Here is a 26,132-nt window from a genome sequence, read left to right as displayed (position 1 = left end):
GCCCCTTAGGTGATGTCAGGTGAAATCTTAATTGATCCAATAAAGGCTAGAGCCTCTGATTGGGCAGTGGAAGGGAATGGTGGGGCTGGAGGTTTTAGAGAGGCACAGATGGAAGAAGAAGAAAAACGATGAGGAGGACAGAGGGAGGAGATGAAGGAGGAGGTGGAAGATGGAACAGACCCATGTGGCCTGGAGAAAAGTAGCTACGGAAAACATAGCTGGGCAACAGTGTGGTGTCACATCTGTCCAACCTCGGCCTGCAGCTTGTACATATATTGACTGAGTTGTGTGTTCTTTGCACGGGCATTTTTGGGGTTGGAGATTTACCAATATAAGTCTGGCTGGTGTAAATGTAAGTTTCTAGTGTTTTCCTTTCATGGCACTAGAGAAAGCTGAGTGAGACCAGAGTGGTTGTTGGTGTTCGGCTTGGAGCTAGGCGTGGGGACGGGCGAGCCTGCAGATGCCGTGGGGACGGGCGAGCCTGCAGATGCCGTGGGGACGGGCGAGCCTGCAGATGCCGTGGGGACGGGCGAGCCTGCAGATGCCGTGGGGACGGGCAAGCCTGCAGTGCTGGCACCAGGCCGGAAGGAGCATGGGTCCTTCTAAAATCACACACGACAGTAAGATAGTTTCAGAAAAACAAATACTGTGTGCTTTCTCCCATGTGTGGAGCTAGTGGAGAGAAAGACCATGAAGACAGAAAGGATGGAAAGGAAATATTTTGGGTGGAAATTGGGGGGAAGTGGAAAAGGATGAGGAGCAGAAGGTGGAGGGCAGTAAAGGGGTCCGGATATGATCAAAGCAACTCCATGTGCTGGGAAAATGTCCCAGTGAAACAAATTACTCTGCACATTACGTATGCTGATGACAAGTTGCCCCAGACTCGTATCATTTGTTTCATTTGCCCCAGATTGCTGTCACTTGTACATTTACATAAAATGAATGCAGATGTACTTCAATGAACCCTGTTACTTTACTTTCTTCCTTACAGTTTCAACGACCTCTGTGTAGTGAGCATGGTTTCCATGGCTTAAACAGTAAATGCTGTTAAGAGCAGAGCACCGTAGCCCAGGTGGTCACCTTTAAGTTGTAGATCTCTTGGTTCACGGCTATGTAGTTATTGCTTATGTACAACTCAATCAGAGTGAATGTCTTTTGTAAAGCGCTCAGGGACGTGATCCTGTTGTTCTCAAGAGAGAGGGAGTGGAGGTGAAGCATGTGATCAAATGTGTGCTTTTCCAGGCCGGTGAGAAGGTTGTTGTTCATGCTGAGGCGGCTTAATTTAGTCAGCCTGGTGATGCCTAGAAAATCAGCAAAGTCAAGGAGAGACTCAGACGGCAGGTTAGTTTCAGACAGAACAAGCTAGCCACTGCACCGACGGTCCTTGTAAATCATTCCTTGCTCTGTGTTTCAGAAGGACAGAGTTCCACTCACGCATCACATTTTGATTTGGAATTTCTAAGTAGATTCGTTTTTCTTAGATGTTAAAGAAATGCATTTTGTAGGTAACAATTTCTCCTTCAAAAATAAAAATAAAAACATAATAGCTACTAGATCTCATTTTAAAACTAAGACTAAAAGTTAGAAACCGAAGTACAACACTCTGGAAATGGTGGGGTCAGCCATATTCACAGCAACCGTTTCCCCAGTTTTTCACATTGCGTGCCTAAAATTGTTTTTAGAATGAAATTTGAAAGCTGGCCATTCCCAGCAGAATCTAATCCTGATGTTTACAGTGGAGAAGCGTGCAGGCAGGACAGAGCAGTTGAAAACAGGGACTTCTTTTCTTTTTCTTTTTAAGGACAAGGTCTCAATATGTAGCTCAGACCGGCCTCGAACTCCCAGCTCACAGTCCTCCTGTCTCACACTGCCGAGTGCTGGGGTTACTGACATGAGTCACCACACAGCGGCTGAAAGAACTTTGGAGTCACAGTCACCGTCAAATTCGCCAAATGTGTGACACAGAGCCACAGGTAAATGATACAATCACTCCATTTCCTTGTCCATAAAAGAGCTGCATGAAAACCCACTTCTAAGGGGATACAGAATAAACAAAATTGTTTCTAGGAAGGGAGTCTATGCCACAGTTTTTAGCAGGCCAGAGGAGGTTTCCTTAAATTTCTTTGCATTAAAGACATCAAGTAAGGGTCAGGATAGAATCCCAGACAGCGGCAGAATATTTAATGTAGTGTGTTTCAGAGCATGCGTTGTAAACATCAGGTTTTAGCTGCAGATAAGCAAACTAATGTTATCAGAAGAATCTGGGATAGCTTCCGGGGAGGGGAAGGAGACTTCACTCTGGTATGGAATCAAAGTTCTGACATTAAACTTTGAACAGTCCAAATGCACTCATGCCGTTATGACTGAGACCGTAGTAAAGCAATTTGTTGGTTTTGAAGGTGAGCCATAGAAGATGTCTACAGGATGTTTTTCATTTTCTAATTTCTGGTTGAGTATAATTTTCACTTCTGCTAAGGACTTCACATTTCTAACTATCACCTTAATTCCACATTTTGCAAAATGAAGCGGACTGTTGGCTCTTTCCCAAAGAAAACCTCACCCATACATTTCTTCAGTGCTACAAATGCTAATGACCACCTCATTTCTACTTTGCTACACTGCGTGTAGTAACTGATGGCAATCCCCTGCGTGAGAAAGGAGAGAGATGGGGGCTGTGCTCAGCAGTTCATCATCAATCCTGTTCGTGGGGGTGCAGAAGATGCCAGCACAGATGCATCTCTAGACATTGTTCCCTTTGGTGGCCTGAGCTGTGGGGCTATGGCGTCTTACCTTCTATCTTTGAGATGCAGTTGCCATCTAATGTGAGCTCCTCCAGGTTGACACAGGACTCAAGGCCTTCCATTTTGGAGAGGTTATTATTGCTGAATGATGCCCATTTCAAATTCTCCAATTTTTCTAGATTTGTGATTTCAAAGAGATGTTGTCCATCTAAATTTAAGGCAGTTATCTATACAATAATTTATATTACATGTTACTTCTGAATCTTGCAAGCAAATTCAAAATTATTAGATTTAAAAAGCTAACAAAACAATCCAAATGTGATATGTAAATGCTAGAATTCCTTCAGGAGCTAATGCTATGAAAAAGCCTTAGATTACAATAAAACATATCTAGACTCTAAGGAGGGTGTTTGTTGTGTTTTGGGCATGGTGGTGGGTCAGCTGTGTGTCACTCCAACTACTGGGACAGCTCCTGGCAGAGCTGTCAGTCCCTGTGGGGACAGCCTCAGCTACAGAGCCACTGTCCTTCACAGCATGCTCATTTTTAGCCTGGCTCACTGTTATGGTGGATATAAAAATTTGGCCACCTCAGCCCCACTTGAAACGTATTTAAAACATTACTCTGATTCCAGGCCTTGGGACTACCAGTGAGCCTGCACCCCAGCCTAATAACAACCTATATTATACAAGAAAAATGTCACCAATGTTTCCCATTTTCAAGGAACTCTGATGTGGTCAGGTGACCTTATGCAGAAAGAAGGGGTTGAGGCTGTGACTTGTCCCTGGCTGAGGCCTGGATAATTCCCAGATTCTCTTGCCATCGGGATGCTGGCTTGACCTCTGACACTGAGCATTAAGTTGACTAAACTTAGTATCAAAGTCTACTCTTCAGTTTATATCCTTTATTCTATATCTCCAATTTATAGACCTTTATTCCAAATCTTCAATTTCATAATAACCACAGTTGAAGATGAGTTCCTGTAACATCTTTCTAGAACATATTCTTATCATTTCATGTATTTAAACACAACAACAATGGTACATTTATTACTTTAAAATGATAAATTACCTTGTATGTTTTCTCAACTTTATTGAAGCATAATTTAGCATTTAAATGATAAATATTTAGAGTATATTATTTAATTGATAGCAATGCATTATAAATCAAATGCTGAGATTTCAGTTAGATGTAGAATCTAAGTAGCTAAACTCACGGAGGCAGAGGGAAGACTGGTAGTTTCTGCGGATGGAGATGGGAGGGCAGAGAATTGGAGTCAATGGGCACCAAGTTCCAACTTCTCAGGAACAATGAGTTTTGAGGGACTAAAGTCTAATATTCTGACTACAGTTGGAAGCACTGTATTATACTTGACATTTGCCAGCTCTTAAGTCTTCCTTCTCATCGCTTCATGTTTCTGTTCCGTGTCTATGTCTTCTTCATGGTTCGCACAATGCTCAATACAGAGATCTACATAAGCTGACACAAGTTTGAACAAATGAGTTACCTTCAAGTACCAGTTCCCAGTCAGTTGGAAGTGGGGTCCTAGCTTTGAAATCTGCGGCAGGATTTTGGCACATGGCCATATGCTGAGCATCCGAGGCCTTTCCTCTTTAGAGCTGGAATGCTGTAAGAGAGATGACTAGCAAAATAAAAAGACAGGATGAATACGGGGTAGCATAACGATGTTCATTTATACACAGCTACAAGTTTTGCTTCCCACGGAGGATGAATTGCCCAATAAATGATTTTAAGACATTTCCTTTCCCGTAAAATGTCCTCCATATCCAGATAAAATTTAATTTTCAGTTTGTCTTGTTTTCCTATACACAACGTTAAGAATGCTTATACTATAAACATCCATGTGATACTCCCACGAGACCACGTATGATCCAGAACAGCACCACTGTCCTGAGGCTCCTATGGTCCTGTCCCAAGCGTCTTAGATGGCATCCCTTTACATGTTAGTCTACCATCCCCCCTTCTTCTCCCCAGTCCGTTTGTGCTCATACACAACGAAGCATCAAGCCCTACACTGTTTGAACCTTTTGGAAACCAAACTATGTCTTGCATTACTTTCCCCTCAGCACTATGAAATTCATCTATGCTGCCACATTGAGCTGGAGTTCATCTGTAGTCAGTGGTGTGCAAATTCCCTCTGCGTGACTCTCCCCCCTTCTTCCCTTTTCTAGACCAGGTCTTATGTAGCACAGAATATCCTTGAACTTTCTGTGTAGATGACAAACTTCTAAGTGGATTGCCTTTGCCTCCCCAGTGCTGGAGATACAGATGTGCACACCATGCCTAGATTGTGGGCCGCTTAGAATTGAACCCAAGGCTTTTGGCATGATAGACAAGCACTTGGGTACTAACTGAGCTATATCCCTAGCCGTACAGTATTCTCTTAATGACTCTGCTGACCATGAACACTCTTGCTGAGTCCAAGGCCCTTGTGCATGTCTTCTGTGCATACACAGGGTTCCTTAAGAGAATATAAAGTTGCAGAAGTTTGAGGGGGGAATGGAGGGGGAAGGGAAGAGAGGCAGGAAGGCAAATAAAATTTCCAAAGCAATTGGAACAATTATAATTACTGTTTCATCTTCTGGCTGTAACTTAACTTCTTGGCAGTCTGTATTAGTTGGCAAATTATTGTATTTAAACCTTTGTTTTTTGAATGTTAATACAGTAAAGCATTGTTTTCTAAAGTAGTTGGCTATTCCAATATCCTATCCAGTAAAATGCTTTTCTGTCCCTGCAGGCTAACAGGTTACCTTTGTTTCTAGCAGGCTGCACAGAACACTGACACTGGGTAGACTGTGAATGAATGCTCCCTCAAAGCCTAAGCTTACCGCACACACGAATACTGCTTCTTTTCATGCAGCCTCTAGAAAAGACTCAGTAAGTTCATGTGATTAGAAAGTAATTAGCCTAGAGATATTGAGGGAGGGGCTGGTATTTGAGGCTATTCCAAGTCAATCCATAAAGCCCACTGCCATTTATGGGGGAGCGTATGGGAGGCACATCGATGTAGGAAAATTGTCAAGTGGATAATATCAGTATGTGTTGATTTTTATTAATATGCTAATTAATATCATATTTAATAAAAAATAAGGCAGAAAAGTATTATTTGTATGTTCCACCTAACATGGGGAATAGTTACCTACTGATGCCAACCTGAGTAATCTTTGTTCCACTAATGAACTTCAGAGCTTCTCTGGTTTCTTCTTCAGAGATGAGGAGCCCATCTAAGTGTGTAAGAGTCTTTAATCTGCCAATAACACTCAGCCTCAATGTGGCTGGCTTGGGAAAAAATATCAAAAAGTTAATTTTCATAAGACACCACATGTATTATGGCATGGGAAAGCAACACTTCCTTCTTTTCCATATAATTGAAAACTGTACATCTCTCTTCTCAAACTACATAGCTTCTAAAACTAAGAAGACTTAATTTAACTCTTTAAATAATAGTTGGAATTAAATTATATAAGGATAAGTCTGTTTTGTTTTTTAGTATGTGTGTCTGCTGCCCTGGCTGGGAGATCCCAGGAGCTGTTGCAAAGTGTCTGGTGGAAAGGATGATGGGAACCACGTGGAAACTCTTGCTTACTGAGTGGGCAGTAAGCCAGGGAGCTCTGAGCTGGGCTCTGCATGGAGCTCCTGCTTTTGAAATCCAACCTGACTACAGAGAGATAGTGACCATTGAAGAAGTCTGCTTTGGCAACAAAACAGAACACTATTGTTTTACCTAGCTTAAGTTTAGTGTTATAAATTTAGTAATATGGTCCACTTAATAGAACCAGTCATTTTACTGGTACTTTTAAAACACAAAAGTTAACTTACAAATGTCATTTAGTTATTTATTTGTAAGATATGGTCTCAGTACAGAACCTATGCTGGCCTTGAACTCACAACCCTCCTGCTTCTGCTCTCAAGTGCAGTACTTGGGCTTTATGTGCATTTTAGAAGCAGTGAAAAAGATTCTTAAAATTATAAATTTGGGCTCATTTAAAATACTCGGAGACAGTCTTAAAGGTATAACATGAACAATAATAAAAATAACATTCAAATTTCCTTCTATGACAGAATATGATTTTATAGTCTAGGCTTATGAAGAGACATGGCTTCTACATTTTAAAGAGAATAAATAATGGAAATTGCAAAGTGAGCCTATATGTTTATTATCCAGCGTTTAGGGCACACCGTAAAATGCTGGTCCCTTCTTAACAGTATGTTTCCCTCACCATATCAGATTATTCTTGGCTCCTGTGTGTCATAAAGGCATTCTAGCACACTAACGTGAATTCTCTGGAAGTTTGCAAATGACAATGACTTCAGTGACTCTTAGGGCAATAATGTATTCAAACTGCCACAAGCTACAAGACATCTGGCATGACGGCACAGCTTTTTCATTCACTAGATCACCACTCTAAACACATTACACAAGACTGAAGGAAGCACAAGAAACAGGGGTGGCTTGCCTATCTCTGCTGGGACTGACCAGTGAGGCAGAGAGACTGGCCCTGAACTTAGAGTGTCTGCTTCTCTAGTGGTGTCTGCTACATACCTTCTGCCAGGGGTTGTGCTGAATGTCAAGGGTGAGAAGGTTGGTGGTGTGTTTGCACAACACGTTGATCTCGTCACCAGTCTTCTTCAGCTGGTTCCAGCTCAAGTCTAAGTGTTTCAGCTTCATCAGGCCTCGGAATCCCTCCAGGGTTATCACGTGGTTATGGCTGGCGTCCAAATACTCAAGGTTGTACTGCGGCACACACAAACAGGAGCAATGCTAACTCCGGGTTTGTGTATGCCAAGTGCTTTCCCCACTTCTTTAAATATGCCACGCGTTTTCTTTTAACACGCACAGAGAGCCTTTACAACAATCACTCTGCCATAAGCGTAACACTCGGGGTCACTGCAGCAATTCTCAGGTTAGGCTTTGCTGGAGTAAACTTGGGAGAAGGTTAGGATTGTGGATGAGTTATGCAATTAGATTATGGCTTTGGCAGTGGGGCAGCACTGTCAAACACACACAAAGCCAGTCCTTAAAGACTACAAAAAGTACAGCTAGTTTCCTCATCTCTCTGAACACAGAGCTGCAGGGTCTTGTTTGCACAAGAGGGCAGGCAAACAGTGACTTGTAAGACACCTTGTTACCCACAAAATAAAATAAAAACACATGACTTTATACATAGTTACATTGTTGAAATGGCTTCAATTACAAAGTATATGCTTAGACACAGAAATTTATAATTTTCTTTCTTTCTTTCTTTCTTTCTTTCTTTCTTTCTTTCTTTCTTTCTTTCTTTCTTTCTTTCTTTTTTTAAAGGTGTGTGATTTTATAAAGCTGGACCTCATGGTGTAGGCCCATGATTGCTGCTAGACAAAAAAAAAAAAAAAAAAAAAAAAAGCACCTTTCTTAAAATGGCAAAGCCAAGGGACTACAGTAGTGTGTGCACTTGGGTGACAGTACAGAGAGTACAGGGACAGAATCTAGGGGAGGGGCAGAGGGGGCTCTCAGTAGCAAGCTCCCCTCTTTTTGCATGGGCTTCCTATAAGCATGTTCTCCTAAGAGCGCCCCAACTCATACATTCGCACTGTTTATTTTAACATATCTTAATGTTATTTTATAGTAAATAATAAAATAGATAATAAGGCCATCTATTAGACCCCCAGGACATGGTCATCTCATTGACATTTCTTTACTTTGACCAGCATTTCCTCTCTCCAGAGGCCCAGGCTGTCATCCTGTTTCTAATGGGTTTGGTTTTACATTTATGTTTCAAAGGAGCGGCTCTTACCAAGTGGTACACATCATCTAAGCAAGTGAATTCGTTAAAGCTAATGTTCAGTTTTCGAAGCCCAGTTAGCTTGGAAAGATCTCTCAGTTTACTCAAGCTATTCCCATGGAGATTCAAATTCTGGAAGCAAAAAACAAAACAACAAATAAAAACATTACTTTTGCCTTGAAACAGGGGAACAGAATGTCAAAGAGGGAGATGAGTGGGCATCTAAGGCCACGCCCACACCCCACGATGGCCTGTACGTTCCCTGTTCATCTCATCGTCTCATACACAGAATGAACATTATTTCAGTTTTGTACTTAGAAGTTCTCATAAGGGCTACACAATTCTCTGACATCAAAGCTAACACTGTTCTGAATATCAAGTGAAAGTGGTATTTGTGGGTAGACTATGAAGTAAATACCGGCACAAGAAAAACAGTCTAACTAGCTGACTACAGTCATCACAAGTGGTGATGTGAATAATTTCAGCTATTTACTGTCAGTCATGGTCACACACTGCCATCATTTTACTGGTGTGGATACAGCTAAGCTCCTCACAGGGGGAAACAATTGAGTTTCTAATTGTATTCATAATTGGCTAAAACTTTGACGAAAGGCTAGGTTGTGTGCACTATCCCAAAATTCACTGATAGGTTGTGCAGATCCATCACATTTAACATGAATAATCTGAAATGGAAGCATCTTCTCCTTAAGTCTGAGGCTTAGGAGGCTCAGTATTTGTGGAACAGCCCTTTCCTTCCTTCCACATCTGTTTGACTGAGAAGTGTTTCTCACACCAGCTGCCTCATCCTTCACCCACTCCAGTGCCTCACACTAATCCCTCTGCAACACTGCAACAGTTCCTACTGAACCTTCACCCCACCAGTCTGGCTGCCGCTAAATTCACCCACAACATACCAAAGTTAGGGTTTTGAGAAGTAAGATTCTGTCCCTTAAAAACTCAACTCTTCTGAACGTGGCTTCTAAAACTCATCCTAACCTGGCTCCGACCTCCTAATTTTCCTGCACCAACTTTCTGCACTGTCCTTAAATTCCAGCGTACACTGTGTCCCCCACAGTCACAATGCTGCATTCGAGTCAGAATGAAGATCTCAGTGCTCCCACAAGATACTAGTATCTTTTGAAACTATGCTCCTGTAAGGAACGGTATTTTCTCTGACAGCATAAGCAATGGATTTCTCATATCCTTAAAAGATACACCAAAAGTCAGCTCTGTAAAGCTCTTCCGGGACTCCAGTCTTCCCACACTTGCTTGTACATCTGTTCTGGAAACCAGACTGACGTTGTTGAAGTGGGAACAATAATTTGTTCACTTTCAATACTGTCCAGGTTAGCTTTGTCAACTTGACACAAGCTAGAATTATCTGGAAAGAGGAACTTCAGTTGAGAAAATCTGCCTCCATCAGATTGCAAGTTCATGAAGCATTGTATTATCTAATTATTGATGTAGGAGGGGCCTTTTCATTTCTGGGCATGGGAGGCCACTCTGGGCTGGTGGTTCTGGTTGGTGTAAGCAAGCAGGCTAAGTAAGTCATGGAGAGCAAGCTAGTAAGCAGCATCACTCCATGGCCTCCGCATCAGCCCCTGTATCGTTCAGGATGACTGAAAGCTGTAAGTGGAAATTAATCCTCCCTCCCCAGCCTGCTTTGGGTTACGATGCTTGTCAAAACAATAAAAATCTAACTAGAGTAAGTAACTAGTAGTTAATTTGCTGATTTAGGCAAAGATAACTGTGAACAAATTACAGGTAAAAACCTAAATGACTATAAAAGCCAGGTTCACACTTGGTTGTCTAAAAGAGAATATAGAATTCAGTGCCTTAAGTTATAGGGGTATATTTTATTTTATTTAATTTTGTAAATTCCATTTAGTGCTCTGATGTCATAATAAAATTAGTAGACTAAAAAGAAAAGATGCACTCTGAAGTTTCTATCCTATTGGCACATGTGCAAAAAGGACAGAAAAGAGAAATTGTCTAGACAATCTTACTATGACAGTGAGAACTCCTACTAGAATCCCTAAAAACTGCTGGTTTTATGCAGTTTAATCAAATGTAAAGTGAAGATGCCCAGGTTAACTGTAATCAAAGTGTTAATCAAAGCAGTCAAATAAATGCAGAGAAATTCTCAGCAGGCCAAGTGCTACAAGTCTCCCTCACTCCTATTCTCTATCTTTATTTATAGCACCCACTTTCTGTGGATGTTTTCCTGGTTTTTATTTAAGTCTAGAGAAACATGCTGTGGGGGCTTAGTCTAGTCAGCTGCATTCATTTTTTTAAAAGTCATTTTATTACTAAGATTTATTATGAAAATTCATCACTCTTATGTGAGAATCTCAAAATATTTTCCCAACATGTTAATTTCGAAAAGCGTACCTGTCCTTACCATTCTGGGCTTTGATATCACAGTAGATGTCAGTACCTGAAGCCTATGTCAGTAGTGATAACCAACTGAGACACACTCAACCTCATCTAGAATTAACTATCCCATAGATGGAGGCGACCCTGCTTCATGAACTCAAAAATTTGTAACACTTTGAAGGATATATTTTCTGAAATTAGTAATTTCAGAAATAGAATTGTCAAGTTCCCTCATTTTTAGTTTTGGATTCTGTTGTTTTAGGATTTTCTTCTTGAACAGTGGATCTAGAAATGTGGTACTGGAGTCATGTAATTAAGTTCAAAGATCAAAATAATGTCTGCATCTTTGTGTGTTTCAGCACTCACAGTGCCTATAGTGAGATAGTGGCATACAGGAAAAACCTGGTTCTCAAGGTGCGTCCACTCGGTTCTTCTGCAGGTCCAAGCAAGTAACCAGCTCTCTGGTTTATATGTGTACACACACACACACACACAAGCATTTTGAAGGACTAACTAAGGAGAATCTAGTGTGTATCACATACTGGGCCAGGTATTTATGGACAGAGTTGATGGCAGTCCATAGAGTTTCTATGGGTAATTTAAGAGAAAGCCACCCATCCTTTCCTCAAGATACCTTTGTGTCTAGATTTAAACATTTTTAGATAACACTGGTTTGATAAGAAATTATGTCATTTGAAAACTGCTGCAAGCTTACAACTTTATGGTTTAAAACATGTTCCTTCAACATGACCCTCATTCCCAAAGCATCCCACTAAACCTCACACTGTTCTGGCTCTGGAGGCACAGATGGCTAGGGATGGTCAAAGTCTCGTCACCTGCATGAAGTGCCCTCCGGGGAAGACATGGAACATACAGCAAAGGAGTATAGCCTGGGCTCAGAGATAAAGGACGCCCTTAGTGCTTAAGTTGAGCTCTAAGAGAAGCAGGGCTTAACCAGGAGAGGAGGGCCAGGGGAGGGGGAGGGGCCTTGTGTAAGCGGAGAGCTTGGTACATTTAAGAAGTGCACACGAGGCCGAGCAGACCTGACAGGAGGGTGATATGGAAAGAGTGTAAGAAAGTAGATAATGGGTCAGGCCGTGCAGCAACTTATAGGCCCTTAAAGACGCTGGGAGTACTATACAGTAAGGTTAACACATTGAGGGTTTTAAGGAGGAGTGTTTGAGGTGGTGTGAAGCTAACATTGTCAGATCGGACTGAGCTGAGTGGAGCAGACATTGGCAGGCCTTCGTTGCATCTCTGGGCTCTCTATCTGACCACTCAGTTATTGATATGTGTATGTATGTGCCATGGCACGTGTGTGGCTTTCAGAAGGTTCTAGATCAAACACAAGTCATGGGGCTTGGTGGTAAGCACTTTACTGGCCGAGCGAGCCATCTTTCCTGCCCTGGATTTTATTTAGTTGTAAGTTGATTAGCAGACTATACTGTGCTCTACTTTCTGGAGCAGGTTACAATGTGTACACTTTGTGGAGTTTCAGAATTGCTACTGCAGAGTATGGAAGTCCTGGTTAGAAAGATATGACAGCACAGTAGGTCAGAGAGGAAGGTGGTTTGGAAATCGCAGCAGCAGCACATCTGAATGTGGTAAGTCTCAAAGCCAGAAAGGCATATAACTTGCTATCTCACGCAGAGCTGATTTCCTGTACAACATCACTTTAATTGGCAGCTCACGTTTTGCTTATACATACGTAAAAATGAAGCTGTCATATACACCATTAATCAGGATTCTAAAACTGATTCAAAACTTTTTGCTTTTACCTAAATCGGAAGACACTTGATTACTACTATAGAACACTGGTCTAGTTTTCAAAAAAAAGAGAGGACTGGGCACTTTTCAATCAAATTATATGATTCCTAACAACATTGGGTAGTAACTTTATACTCCACATACTAGATTCAAATTCCAAATTCAGGTTTCCCTTCCAATTTTATTCTTATAATACTCACCACAATATGGCTATAAACATTAGTCTTAGCAAGGGAAATTATTGTCTTCTCATCCAGACTAATGAGTTTTGGGCGGGGCTTAATCCTGGGCTCCATCTTCAGAACTTCATCATCAAATTTCAAATCCTGTGAGAAGACTAATCCTTCAGAATACTTTTTGCCTTCTTCTAGAATAACATTGTTTAATGTAGAAAATAAAGAATGGACTTTGACCTAAAAAATATTTCAAATGTTGAAAATTCAGTTGGTTATTTGTTACATAAAACCAAATAGGCTGTATAGAAAACAATTGAGCTTTACAGTTATACAGTGATATCTAGGATAAGTTTTAGAATAGTTTTAGGTGTTTGAAATTTGAAATATTCTGCTTTTTTGCTGAAGAGAATAGAAAACGTTTGATAGTGTACCACACTAGCAAGGATGCAAATAAAAACAACAAACAAAGAACAACAAAACCCCCATGCCACACTCTGCGGGAAACATGTAAAATGGCCAAACCTCTGTGAAGGCTATGGGGCAATGCCAAGCCTTAAACTGGGTGCATCTGTGGACTTTTACTGTTCTCGGTAGCTTTCTCTTGCATAGGAGCGTCTACAGTCATATAAAGACAGCTACAACAACGTTCACTCAAACAGATTTAAATAGATAAACCTACATAGAACCTATTAAATATTATCAGCACAGGAGAACTTAAACCAGCTTTTCTGAATAGTATACAGCCTCAGAAAGGAAAAAAACTATACATCTATGCGCAATAAAATAAAATATGTTCATAATGTATTGTGAAAAGCAAGATGCAGAGTTTGATTCTACTCACTCAGACTGTGTGTGTGTCAATAGAAAAGAATTGAAAGTAAGCCACAAAACTGTTATGGGATGCATTGGTGAAAGGGGCGGGAGGCTAAGGGGGAGGTAGCTTCCCAGGTTTATTCTGTAGGCATCCATAGGCTTCCGATGATTCCCAGTGAGACTACAGCTATAGAATAAACCTATAATGTGCTCACATATGAAAGTATTCAGGTGTCATGATGACAAGGTTTGAAAACTCAGTCCTTCACAGAACCACCATTGTGTGTGCACACATGCACACACAGAATTGATAAGCACATATAATACAAGCTCCGCTTAACATTGCTGGATTTCAAATCATTCCACTCCAGGCTAAGGATTTTAAAAACTGCAGGAAAAAAAAAAAGCATACCACTGTAGTATACTCAAATTCAACGATGTACTCTGGCAAAACGAGATCATGGTCAAAGACAAACCATTTGTACTGCCGAAAGCCGCAATCGCAAGTTCTGTGTCCTGTAACAGAATCTATAGTTATAAAACTGTCCAGCAAGGTGAACACTCAAAATACAGTAAACGTCTAAACTCCAGCACTCTTCCCAACAATTTCACACAATTACAACACTGAGGATGTTATGAAATCTTCCCATGCCCCATACAGATGTCAGAATGATGGCAGCCCTTTCTCCACAGAGCAGGCGTGATGTTTAGCTTTTCACTTTCCTCTTAAATCTTCATCTTACCGAGGACCAGATGGCTGTGGAGTTTTGATAAATGTAGCACTCTGAGATCTTGATTAAAGGTTCCTATTTTTTAATCCTGGTTGTTTGCACACACTCACACAAGAAACCCTCCACACCTATGACTTCTGCACCCACTGATTCAAACACCACAGAGCAGAAGTATTTGGTTTTAAAAAAGTGTCTGTAGTGAATAGTACACTTGTCACCATGCCTGAAATTAAAAATGTATAGCCGTGGTTTGCAGCATTTTATTTATTCTGTAGATATTATGAAGATGGTGTCATGTACCCAGGAAGGCTGTGTTGGTGGCAGACACCATGCTCTTTGGCATAAAGGACTTAAGAATTCAAATTTTTAAAAAATCTATAGGTGTGTGTATGTATGTGTGTGTGTGTGTGTGTGTGTGTTTATGTACTCTAGAACTAATTCCCCACAGATACTGAGAGTTGAATGTGTGAGCACACACACACACACACACACACACCTCAAATAATAAACTATTGAAATAAGTTTCAACACATATTATTGATATGAATAACAGAAAACTCATTACTATCTAGATCAGGTTTTCATAGAGAAGTTTAAGGCCTTGTTAGGTTGAGATTAAGACCACGCTATACATTACAGACCGTGTACTGAATAGGAATGCCTTGTACTGGTGGGAAGGAAGCAGCACACCTTTCTTTCTGGCAGACATACTTAGCACATGTCTCTGAGGAACAAACACCGAGTTAACCATGGGATAGTTGGCTTTACTGATGGGCTCCTTGTCACGAGCCTGAATACTCTGGCCAAGAAAAACCTTCACAATGAGGATGGTGCCTAAATATGAAAAAAGACATAATTTTAACAAATATGACCTTGGCAAATTTCCAGTGTACTGTTTAATTGATCTCAACACTCTGTAATGTTGAGGTCATGGCTGTCTTGATACTGGATAACACACAGCACACAACTTGATTTAAAGTAGGTGTTAAGACATATCTGTTAAATTAAAAGGGCCTCATGACTGTAGTGAACACACTTGAAGTGCTGCACGGTGGCTCACGTCCATAAATCCCAGTGTCTAGGAGGCAGAAGCAGCATCTTTACAACTTTCAGGCCAAGTTTACATGGTGAATTGCACATCACTGGGCTATAGAATGAAAAAGAAATATAAACAAATAGAACTGTAAAACATCTAGAAAATAAAACAATGATTTAGCAATGCCTCTGCTGTGTGTGTGTGGTCTCTCTGTGTGAGTGTGTGACTCTGTGTGTGAGTGTGTGACTCTGTGTGTGAGTATGTGACTCTGAGTTATGTACTCTTTCCTATCATGTAGGTCCCAGGGATTGAACTGAGGTACCTGAGACATCTTCTGTCTCTCCCACCTGAGATCTAACAGGTACTAAATACAAAGCTATGGAATGGAAGGACCGACATTTCTTATGGATTCTTGAGATCCTCACAATCTGCTAAATACTAAAGGTTGCTATGAGTCAATAAAGTTGAAAAATGTCTAATCATTACAAATACATTATATATAAAATGATTTTTAATATTTTATTTTTCTCTGTGTGTGTATGTGTGTGTGTGTGTGTGTGTGAGAGAGAGAGAGAGAGAGACAGAGAGAGAGAGAGAGAGAGAGAGAGAGGAACTGCACATGAATCAGTGCCTGTGGAGCTTAGAAAAACCTGTTGGATCCCCTGAAACTGGAATCACAAGGTGGCTATGAACCCCCAAGTGTGAGTGCTGGAACCGACTTTGGTCCTCTGCAAGAGCAGCCAGTGCTCTTACACGCTCAGCCATCTCTCCCGGCCTTTTTATTTTCACTCTATGCATGATATAAAATGTGAATCAGGCTAGCCTGTTTTCGGAATGCCTTTTAGAAGGATTAAGTAGATGGTAAATATGAGGTGTTTCTAATAACTGGCATGGAAAAGAAGGATTTGAAAAGCATTAGGGTTATTTATTTTCCATCCAGCTTGTGTTTCTGATATTTACATGAAGCCATGCACAGTTGACAGCCTGCCATGAACCATCTCAGCAGAACTGCCGTCTGGATCCTGGCGCCTCCCGCAGGCTCCGCTGCACCTCCTGCCACAGCGGGTGTTCCTGGCTGAGGACCAACCACAGGTCTGCCTACCTGATGCTCAGTCGGTTTGGTGACTGAGAGATACAGAGTAAGCGTCCTTAATCCCTGATCGCCTGTCTGTCCTCTTTATTGCATGCATTCATATTTATACTTATAGTAACTGTAGCTTCATATTTAATTTTGTGATTATTAATATTTGTAGGTTCTGTGTAGGAGAAACTGGTTTGCAAAAAGCCAGACAGTGCCCAAGATACACTGAGCATTTAATTAACATTGTTAATTAGTACATTCTGAAGAATGATGAATGGAAGAGAAGGCACAGGGGCTGGGCTTTTCTCCAGCCCGTAAGCAAGTAAGTGCTTCCAGGGTGTTTTACAGGGTGGTTCTGATACTTAACACTGCCAATCTATTTAAGTTGTAAGAATGGCATTTACTAACTGAATAGATTACCACACAGTTTGTGTTCTACAGTTTGTGTCTAATCCACGTGCTTTACAACTCGTCTCCTGATGATAGCAAATTATTCAGGTTTGTTTGTTTGTTCTTTATCACCTTAGAGTGTGGTGACTCAGAGCAATTATTTCACACACAAGCCAACCCTTTTCTCTTTCTCATGAAGCTAGTGTATGTAAAGAAATACATGTGTGTACTTCTGAGTTTATGCTTATGATGCAAACTAAGGACAAAAGCAGACGCTGCAAAGCATATGCAAGTTGGGTGCACTATCTGAACAAAGGATCTCTTCTTCCTAAGGCTGGTAGACCGCAGAGAGTCTTAGCCGACAGCGCAGCCGGATGACAGACGTGTGTCACTATTGGCGAGTATGCCACACGATCCTAGAGCCGAAGGGGGCTGAGGGCCTCATGGCCTCAGGAGCTCTGTTACCGTGTCTGTAGAGGTCACTCTCCGATGGGCCTTTCTTCTCCTCCTTATACTTCTGCTGGAGGAACTCAATTCGGGGGCACTCACACATGCTGAGGCTGTTCACAAGGGTAACGGCTTCCTTTCTGAGAGGGGGCTGAAAGGAGAAAAAAAACATCTGAGGACCTTTTTTTTAAATGTAAAATCCATTACTACTTGGATGCAGATAGCTTATTATTTTACCTTTCTGTGGCAGCCAAAGTAATCTGCCAAGAGATTACCTCCAGGTGCAGGTTCATTATGCAAAGTCATTTAAATATTCAAAATTCACATGCAAATAGGTCTATACAAAAGTGCTAAAAAACAAAATTTGCTCCTCAGGGAAACCCAGTCAAAGTCATAACCAATGTCAGCGGCGCAGCGCGTGGTGCTGGGTTCAACAGCTTTCAACAAGCACTTGTGGAAAGACTCTTGCTAACTCTAGAAGGAAGGCCTGTTGTAAGGTATCAATCAGTAAAGGAGCACACTCATTTTGAGTGTATGCTGTACAGTCAACGTTATTTTCCAGAAGCAAAAGATTTCCAACTGTGCACAGACATCTTACTTTTGTTGGTGACTAGCTTCACTGCTTCCAAACTGTACCAGAATTACACAAAGAGCACACAGAACCACTGTTCTGAGTAAGGACCCTACAGCTGTGAGGGACTATGAGCAATCCCAAGATCTTTTTGTCTTTGTCACAACCTCAGAGTTTTAAAATTGATCATTAGTTTTCGATCGATAGCTATATTATTTAGAATTATGTCTTTTCTGAAATTGTATGTATATATATATACACGCACACACATATTTGTTGTATATATTTCCTAATTGAAAGCCAAAGCAGCCCAAAGAAGTTCTTTTTTAAAAAGGCAAACTGTGATTCCTGTGACCACAAAGTCCACACTTCAAATGGTCTTTCCAGCCTGTGGTGGTCATTCTTACTTGCTTAGCTGCAGTCTCTGTGCATAGCACATGGCACTGTGAAGCTAGCTTGGCCCTCAGGAGACAGAAGTCCGGAACCATGAACAATAACTAATCTCAAGCAGGGTAATGGGAAGGTGGCTAAGGCTCTAAGACAGGAGGGAATCTAAACAGAAGTGTAAAGAAAAATTATTTTAAGATGAAAAACTATAAGTAAGGCACAGACATAGGAGTTATGACCACTGTCCGCTCATTCACCAGGTTTTTGTTGAGAACCTAGTCTATAAATATTGGCTATGCCTTTAGGCAGTAGTAGAGAAAGGTTTACAGATGATTACATTTCAGCACAGAGTTCTGTAATAATGATTCTCAAATCCTTGCTACTTAACGAAGCTAGTGTTTAACAATTTGGAGGGTCAGCCAGTGTTGTCCACCCTTGCTCTTAAATCTGAAGCATAGGAGCAGTTCAGGAATAAAATGCCTCCTTTCAAATCAATCAGAAACGTCATCCTATCCAGCCTGCTGTATGTGCACCAAGACTGAACCTAGGGCCTCCCGATGCTACGCAAGTGTTCTACCATAGGGCTGGAATCCCAGGATTCCCTTTATTCTGAGAAAAGGTTCAGATTTCTAGAGTGGCCTTGAACTCACTCTGAAATCTACGCAGGTCTTGCAATTTCAATCTGCCCGACTCAGCATTGCAAGCAGCTGGTTATTCTTTTTTGTCTAAGTTTTTATTTTAATTGATTAAAAAATTAACTTGCAAAACAGGAAAGAGTGCTCCCCTGTTTGAGAAATTTGAAGGACGAGTGAGCTTGGCTCGGGAAATAAAGAAGAATTCATTACTTTGCCAGAGGGCATTTGCCACTCTTCCAGAGCACCGGGTTTGATGCCTAGGACACACAAGGCAGCTCCAAACTGCCTGTAACTTCAACCTCTTAGAGCAGGCGTGCACACACACACACACACACACATACACACACACACACACACAGAGTATATTATATATACTGAAGCTAGAAGGACAGAACTAGTGTAGTATGAATGTCATAGGGCTACTACTGCTGTGATGAAACACCATGACCCAAAGCAAGTTTGGGAGGAAAGGGTTAATTCGGCTTACACTTCTACACTGTAATCCATCAACTGAAGGAAGTCAGTAAAGGAACTTAAGCAGGGCAGGAACCTAGAGGCAGCAGGTGATTCAGAGGCCATAGAGGACCCTCATACTGGTTTGTTCCCCTGTGGCTTGCTCAGTCTGCTTTCTTATAAAACTCAGAACCACCAGCCAGGGATGGCACCACCCAAAATGGACGGGATCTTTCCCCATCACCCACTAATTAAGAAACAGGTTTGCAGACAGCCTGGTCTTATGGAAGCATTTTTTTTCTCTCTCCTCCCTTCTTCTCTCCCTCCCTCCCCCTCTTTCTGTTTCTCCCCATCTCCTTCTCCATCTTCCTCTTTCCTTCTTCCTTCCTCTCCCCCACCTCTGTGCATGTACACATGTCCTGTATGTGGAGGACAGAGCTCTCCCCATGCCTGTGTGGACACACATGTCCTGTATGTGGAGGACAGAGCTCTCCCCATGCCTGTGTGGACACACTTGTCCTGTATGTGGAGGACAGAGCTCTCCCCATGCCTGTGTGGACACACATGTTCTGCATGTGGAGGACAGAGGCTGACACAAGTGTGGTCCCTCTATCATCCTTGACATTACTTTCTGAGATTCCATCTGTTTTACTTACCAATGTGGCTAGACTGGAGGCCAACAAGCTCCTGGGACTCTCTGTCTCCCTAGATCTGAGATTATAGGCATTTGCCACCATTCCTGGAGTTTACTGGGGTGTTGGAGATTGAATTCAGAGCCTCATGGTTGCACAGAAAGGACTTTATCAATTAGACCATCTTCTCAGTAATGGAATATATTTTTGGTCATTCTTTTTATTGTGGTAAAATGCACACAATGTAAAACTGACCATTTTCACTGTTTCTTGGGCACAGAATTCAGTGGCAATGAGTATTTACATTACTGTGTTACTATCTTTCCTACCCATGGCCAAAACTTTTTCATTGACTTGACCTGAAACTTTGAACATAATACGAAATATTATGTCTTCATTCCACACCTCCCAAGACCCTGGTGATCTCTATGTCCTTTATTCTGTCTCTGACTTTGCAAATTCTAAGTACTGACACAATATTTTTCTCCCTTGGCTTATTTCACTTAACATGGTAATTTCAAGGTTCTTCTTTATTGTATGGAATCACACGGCAGAATTTAATTTCTCTTTATAATCTACTGTAAGTTAATGATAGTTTTTCCTAACCTTTCATCTACTGACTAATGTACATTTGGGTTGTTTCTACTCTTTTCATGTTTAATAGTGATGCATGAACATTGCTATACAGATGCCTAGGAAGATTTCAACACGTTACTTAACTAATCCTATTACCAACTTTGTAAGACACATACCACTATCATTTTCATGTTAGAGGACAGAGACATGTAGGGAGGGTGGGGATGCCACTCAGTTGGTAGAGAGCATCCCTGGCACATCCAGAGCCCTGGGTTTCATCTCCAGCATGCACAAACCAGGTGTGCTGGTGCATTTCAGTCTAGCATTCGGGAGGTGGGAGTGGAAGGGTCAGGAGTTCAAACTCATCACCAATATATGGAGAAAACAAGCAGGTCTAGACAGGTGAAGTGGTCCATCTGGGGAAGATCGACAACAGAAGCAGTTCTCTGGAGCACTGGGCTACAGCTGCCTCATCAGGAGACTGCAGGAAAGTGGGCTAGATGTGTTGGCACTCAGGGACCCAGCGATGACGCAGTGTTAGTGGCAAGGTGAGGACGAAGAAGTAGGAAGAAAAGAAATAGTGGCAGAAAAAGGAAGGAGAAATCAGATGGCAGCTCAGAAGCATAGCCGAAGCAAGGCGATCGGATGTTTTCAACATGTAATTTACAGGAGTGTTGGAGGTTAGTGTTGGTTAGAGCCAATTAAAGATGGAGATTTCAAAGTGATCAGTAAAAGACTCCAAGGAGAATCAAGTCAAGGCAAGCAGACAGAGCAATGGAGGATGGCCTGTGCATGCCTAAGACGCTCAGTCTGCCACCGTGCCACCAAGCTTCCTGGGAGACAGGAGCAGAAGTTTTCGGCAAACAGTGATGCAGGGATGGTGTGTCACGCTGGACCAGGCCACCCACCAGGATTTCGGGAGACAGCATGTGCTACCTTGCTGGTGTCGCTGTCTTTGAATCCCCTTTCAAGTATTTGTAGCAGGTGCTTTTTCTTCACTATCACCTCAGGATCAAAGACATAGAAAAGGCACTCCAGCATCTTTCGGTAGCTCCTTAGGAAGAAGAGGGGCAGAAAGAGGGTGAGAGTTAGTGTCACAAAAGCTCAACCATTGATAAGTTAACTGTACACCATGGTGAGAGTTTCCTGTCTCCAGTGTCATTAAAGCCTCCAGTGCTGTACTCCACTCTCAGAAAGAGGCTCAGTTCGTACAAATCAAGAAGTCATCTCGGCCAGGGGGGATGCAGGACCAGAATATATTTACTAGCGGGGCGCATCTTTATGTGGTTAACTTTTACTTACTTATTTATTATATATATATATATATATGAGTACACTGTAGCTGTCTTCAGACACACCAGAAGAGGACATCAGATCCCATTACAGATGGTTGTGAGCCACCATGTGGTTGCTGGGAATTGAACTTAGGACCTCTGGAAGAGCTGTCAGTGCTCTTAACCACTGAGCCATCTCTCCAGCCCATGGCTTTTTTTCTCCCCATTATCTTTGCCATTTGCTGTGGATTTTTATTTTTTGATTAGATACTTTCTGTATCTACATTTCAAATGTTATCTCCTTCCCCTACCCTGTCCCCCTCCCCCTCTCCCCCCACTTGTCTCAGTGAAGGTGCACCTTCTCCCAATCACCCTCTCCACTTCAGTGCATTGTTAACTTTTAAACAGGAATATTTATATTCTCTCCCCGCCCTCAAAATGAAACAAAGGCAGGCTTTTTACTCATTACAGAATTGATTCTTACTCCGAATCTTGTATGTCTTCAAGGTCCAAACATTTCTGGAATTTCTCTTCGAACCTCAGTCTCAGAATGCGGTTGTTAACTTTAATGACGCGCTTCACTTTCACCCCCGTGATGCCGTATGCTCTGAAGTCCCAGGTGCAGAACCGTGAGAGGATTAGTTCATAGCAGGAATTAAACCTACGTGGGGACACACATAAAGCAGAACAACAGATTGCCTTCAACACGCTGAAGAATATGAAGCCTATGCAATAAACTCGGAGTCCTATTTTTTTTTTTTTTTTTTTTTTTTTTTTTGCTAAACATTCTTCATCAGATCACAGTAACTGCATTTTCATCCCAATGGGCATATTTGGTCAACAAAAGATGCTAAAATTTGAAACATAGTAAAGCATTCCTTTTACTATCTATTATCTAGTTCTGTTATCTAAAGATGATGCTGACCGAATAGTCCTTCCTCCCCAAGACTATTTGATTAGCTTCAGTGTGACCACATACCCCTGGACACCTGCCCTCAGGTTATACCTTCATCTTTTCTTTTCCTTCCTCTTTTTTTTCTGGTTCCCTGAAATGATTCCTTTTAAAATTCTTACTTATTTTACATTTTCTTTCTTTCTTTCCTTCCTTCTCTCTCTCTCTCTCTCTCTCTCTCTCTCTCTCTCTCTCTCTCTCTCTCTCTCTCTCTTCTTGTGTTAAGGATTGAACCAAGGACCCTCTGTATGCAGGGGGGTCTTAGGAGAGAGGGTGAGCACCGTCCTTCTCACTACGAGCCCTACCTTAGGAAGTTCTTGGCATAGACCCAGAGACAATGATAACCCTAAAGAGGACAGCACCAGTGCTGGTGATGACCCAGGGTCTGATTCAGCTTGCATTTGAAAGCTATCTCCCAGTCTCCAATAGACGGAAAGTTTGCATTTCCCCAGCAACCAGAATTATGGTCTCTGGTTTCCACTGTCCTTGGGTGATTTTATCTGGCATGTATGTATGTAGGTATGTACATGTGTGTGTATATATGTATATATTCATACACAAATAATCATTTCTACCTAAATGTAGGTGTAGTACCCAGATTTGAATATCCACTCTTTCCTAAAATACTCTTGTAAATATGTAAAGGGCCTATGGCCTTCTAAGGCTAATTTCTCAGCACCTGGCCCCAACTTGTAGTTAAACCAGCAGGAGTGACCACCTCCACTCGTTTTCACCCTCTAGCATGCCTGTATCACATCTCAGACACAAGCTGAATCAGACCCTGGGTCATTATTAACACTGGTGCTGTCCTCTTTAGGGTTATCATCGTCTCTGGGTCTATGCCAAGAACTTCCTAAGTTAGGGCAAGTAGTGAGAAGGGCCGTGCTCACTCTAAGGCCTAAATTCTAAAATTCTAAAGAGAGTAGATATTCAGTAATATGTAAAGCCAAATATAACAATGCTAAAGAACAGAAGCCTTGGGTGAGGAGCCCAGAGAGCACCTTCCTGAAGCCTCAGAGATCTTCCTGGGAAAAGTGATCTGAGAACCCAAGGACAGTGCAGCAGCTTTGAGCAATGGCTGGTCGGCTCTCTGCTGCCCTCATCTGGCTGCTCTCATAAAATTGCAATTTTGTCTTAAAATCACACAGAATGTACATTAAGACTGAAAGGCAGACCAGTTGACAGGGAAGCAAATGATCCTTTATAAGATACATTTACCCCGTAACCATTTGAACAGGTGTGAGGGCTACAGCCACAGAAGGAAGCTTCCTGTTGGGTGGTTTCTGAGAACTCCTAGCTTTCAGCACCTGACTTTCTTGCCATGAAAGGCTTTATCAGTGCAGGAAGTGACTAACAACCCAGTGACCTCGATGTTATATGTAAGACCCAGATCATGGCAGATCCTTCCCTAGGCACTTAATCTAATACACGCAGTCTGTCTCTAGAACTCTCTTGCAAGAAACGACATGCACTTTGAAGTAGGTTTTGATAAAAATGGTGCCTCCTTGTGGACCAGAGGTTGTACTACACAAGGAAACTGTAACAAACTGTCATTTAGAAATACCAATAGGCACCGGGTGTCAGATCCCAGGAGTTAGAAGAGGCCTCGCTGACAGGGTCAGAGTGGACAGTTTTATTCTCATCTTTCTCAGATCTTTTCCTGGCTGGCTGTGACACAGAGAAACCCGCAGCCTGAAGTCTGGCCCGGCGCACCTTCTCCCACCACCCAATGGCCATGGGCCACTGACAACTTTGCTCCCGGATGGCTGCCCCTTCGATTACAGGCCTGCAGGGCAGCCAGGATGCCTCCACAGTGGCAACCCGCTGTCACCGGCTGTGTGTCGCTATCTGCCCTGTCTGGGTTTTGTTCGGCCAGAATTCAGAATCAGGGCTAGTCCCCGAGCCACTGTATAGACATCAACCCCTTTTCTTAAAATGCTTACAGCCTTCCTGTGCCCTTTCTCTGCTGGCTGGCTAAGAGTGACCAGTGGGACAGTGGGACAGTGGGACAAAGGCGCAGCTGGAGAAAGCATGCCAGCAAATGCCCAACAGATGAGTGTTTTGAAAGAACTGCTCGGGATCAACTGTAAGTGCAATTATTTTTGGAGCTCAACTTTACAGCTCAGCTTTACCATTCATCGGCTTGAGTGCCTTCCTCAAAGTGGATGTTCCCCACCGTCTCCAGCTCCGTTAGCAGGAACGGCGTCAGTAAGCTGTGGCTCTTCTTTTTCTGTTTGACTTCAGTACGATAAATCGTTTCAATCCTACCAGAGACAAAATACACATGCAGGTAGGTGTTCAGCGGACAGGAAATTCACAGCTCCGAAGCAGTGCTTGTTCATGGGCCACAGCTCGGAACATGCATTTTACTATCAGGTACTTCTTGCTTTCAATGGTTGAGTAACAGTGTTAGCAGTTAAACCCAGAACGAGATATTCGGTTTCTGGCAGCGAAGATTCCCACTGATTTTGTTATCCTCACAGAGTATGAAAAGCTAAGACTCTCCTTGATCTAAAAACGTGGCTGCCAAATCCTAGCCAGGTCATTTTGTTTTCTTACACCAAAGCATTCTCAGCACCACGCCAGTACTTCTATCTAAATGCTAGTAGGAGGGTCACAGCATGGAGTAATCCCCCACCCCCAAGTGCTAAATCCTCTTGTTAAGATCATTACAAGGGCCTAGTAACCCATTTACCCAGTGTCCCCGTAAACGAAGAGCTGTGTGGACAAGCAAGGACTGCGGTGTGCCTTGCTGGTCTTGTCTACTTGCTGAGTTTCTGAACTAAGGAACACGCAATTGCCTTGTTTGCAGACAGAAGCAGAGATGGGACACCAGGCTGAGTGGAGGAAGCCACTGTGCGTAACTGAAATGGCTTTGGCCAGAGCCCAGCTTTGAGTGGGTGAGGGCCCTAGGAACCCGGTGTGCCAACATAGTTCACGCTCTGTTTTCTCCCATTTATCAAAGGGATTGAGCTCAACTCTTGGTCTCCAACATGGTTATCTGTTCCTGTTATCAATTGAAGTGACCAGAGTTCAGCAAACGTACTCATGTAGTTTCTTGTTCCAGAATGTGACTCTGTCGTCCAGGGCGTTGAGCTTGGTCAGAATCTTCTGCTGCAGAACCGACTCCTGCGTGACTGCCTCGCTGTTCCGGGGCTCCTCGGCCTCCGGTGCAGCATCACTCGGACCTTTGCCAGAGACCTTGAGTTCAGCCAGTTCCCGTTCTAACTGTGGAAGTCAACGTGGCAGAGAGCGAATTAAAAACAACACTATTAATGCCCCATTCAGAGTTCATTTGAGGTTAGATTTATTC

At 42.3% G+C, this 26,132-nt stretch overlaps 1 protein-coding gene across 1 annotated transcript in view; it reads right to left on the bottom strand.

Annotated features, from left to right (window-relative positions):
• The window catches only part of LRRC9 (leucine rich repeat containing 9), a gene marked incomplete at both ends in the record, with an annotated part of 43,752 nt that overhangs the window by 5,706 nt on the left and 11,914 nt on the right, over positions 1-26,132 (bottom strand). The window contains 14 exons of the mRNA XM_080933173.1: positions 1,081-1,301; positions 2,791-2,968; positions 4,247-4,381; positions 5,914-6,039; positions 7,304-7,495; positions 8,535-8,654; positions 12,866-13,078; positions 14,067-14,170; positions 15,097-15,219; positions 17,358-17,490; positions 21,530-21,647; positions 22,352-22,528; positions 24,952-25,083; positions 25,866-26,047. Coding sequence (XP_080789299.1) covers positions 1,081-1,301; positions 2,791-2,968; positions 4,247-4,381; positions 5,914-6,039; positions 7,304-7,495; positions 8,535-8,654; positions 12,866-13,078; positions 14,067-14,170; positions 15,097-15,219; positions 17,358-17,490; positions 21,530-21,647; positions 22,352-22,528; positions 24,952-25,083; positions 25,866-26,047 — 2,154 coding nt within the window. The remainder of the gene's footprint in view (positions 1-1,080; positions 1,302-2,790; positions 2,969-4,246; positions 4,382-5,913; positions 6,040-7,303; positions 7,496-8,534; positions 8,655-12,865; positions 13,079-14,066; positions 14,171-15,096; positions 15,220-17,357; positions 17,491-21,529; positions 21,648-22,351; positions 22,529-24,951; positions 25,084-25,865; positions 26,048-26,132) is intronic.

The sequence above is a fragment of the Micromys minutus genome (genome assembly GCF_963924665.1).
Source record: "Micromys minutus genome assembly, chromosome: 1".
In the NCBI taxonomy this organism is placed as follows: Eukaryota; Metazoa; Chordata; class Mammalia; order Rodentia; family Muridae; genus Micromys; species Micromys minutus.
The sequence above is the reverse complement of the archived record's forward strand: the minus strand, read 5'-3'. Positions and strand labels throughout refer to the sequence as shown.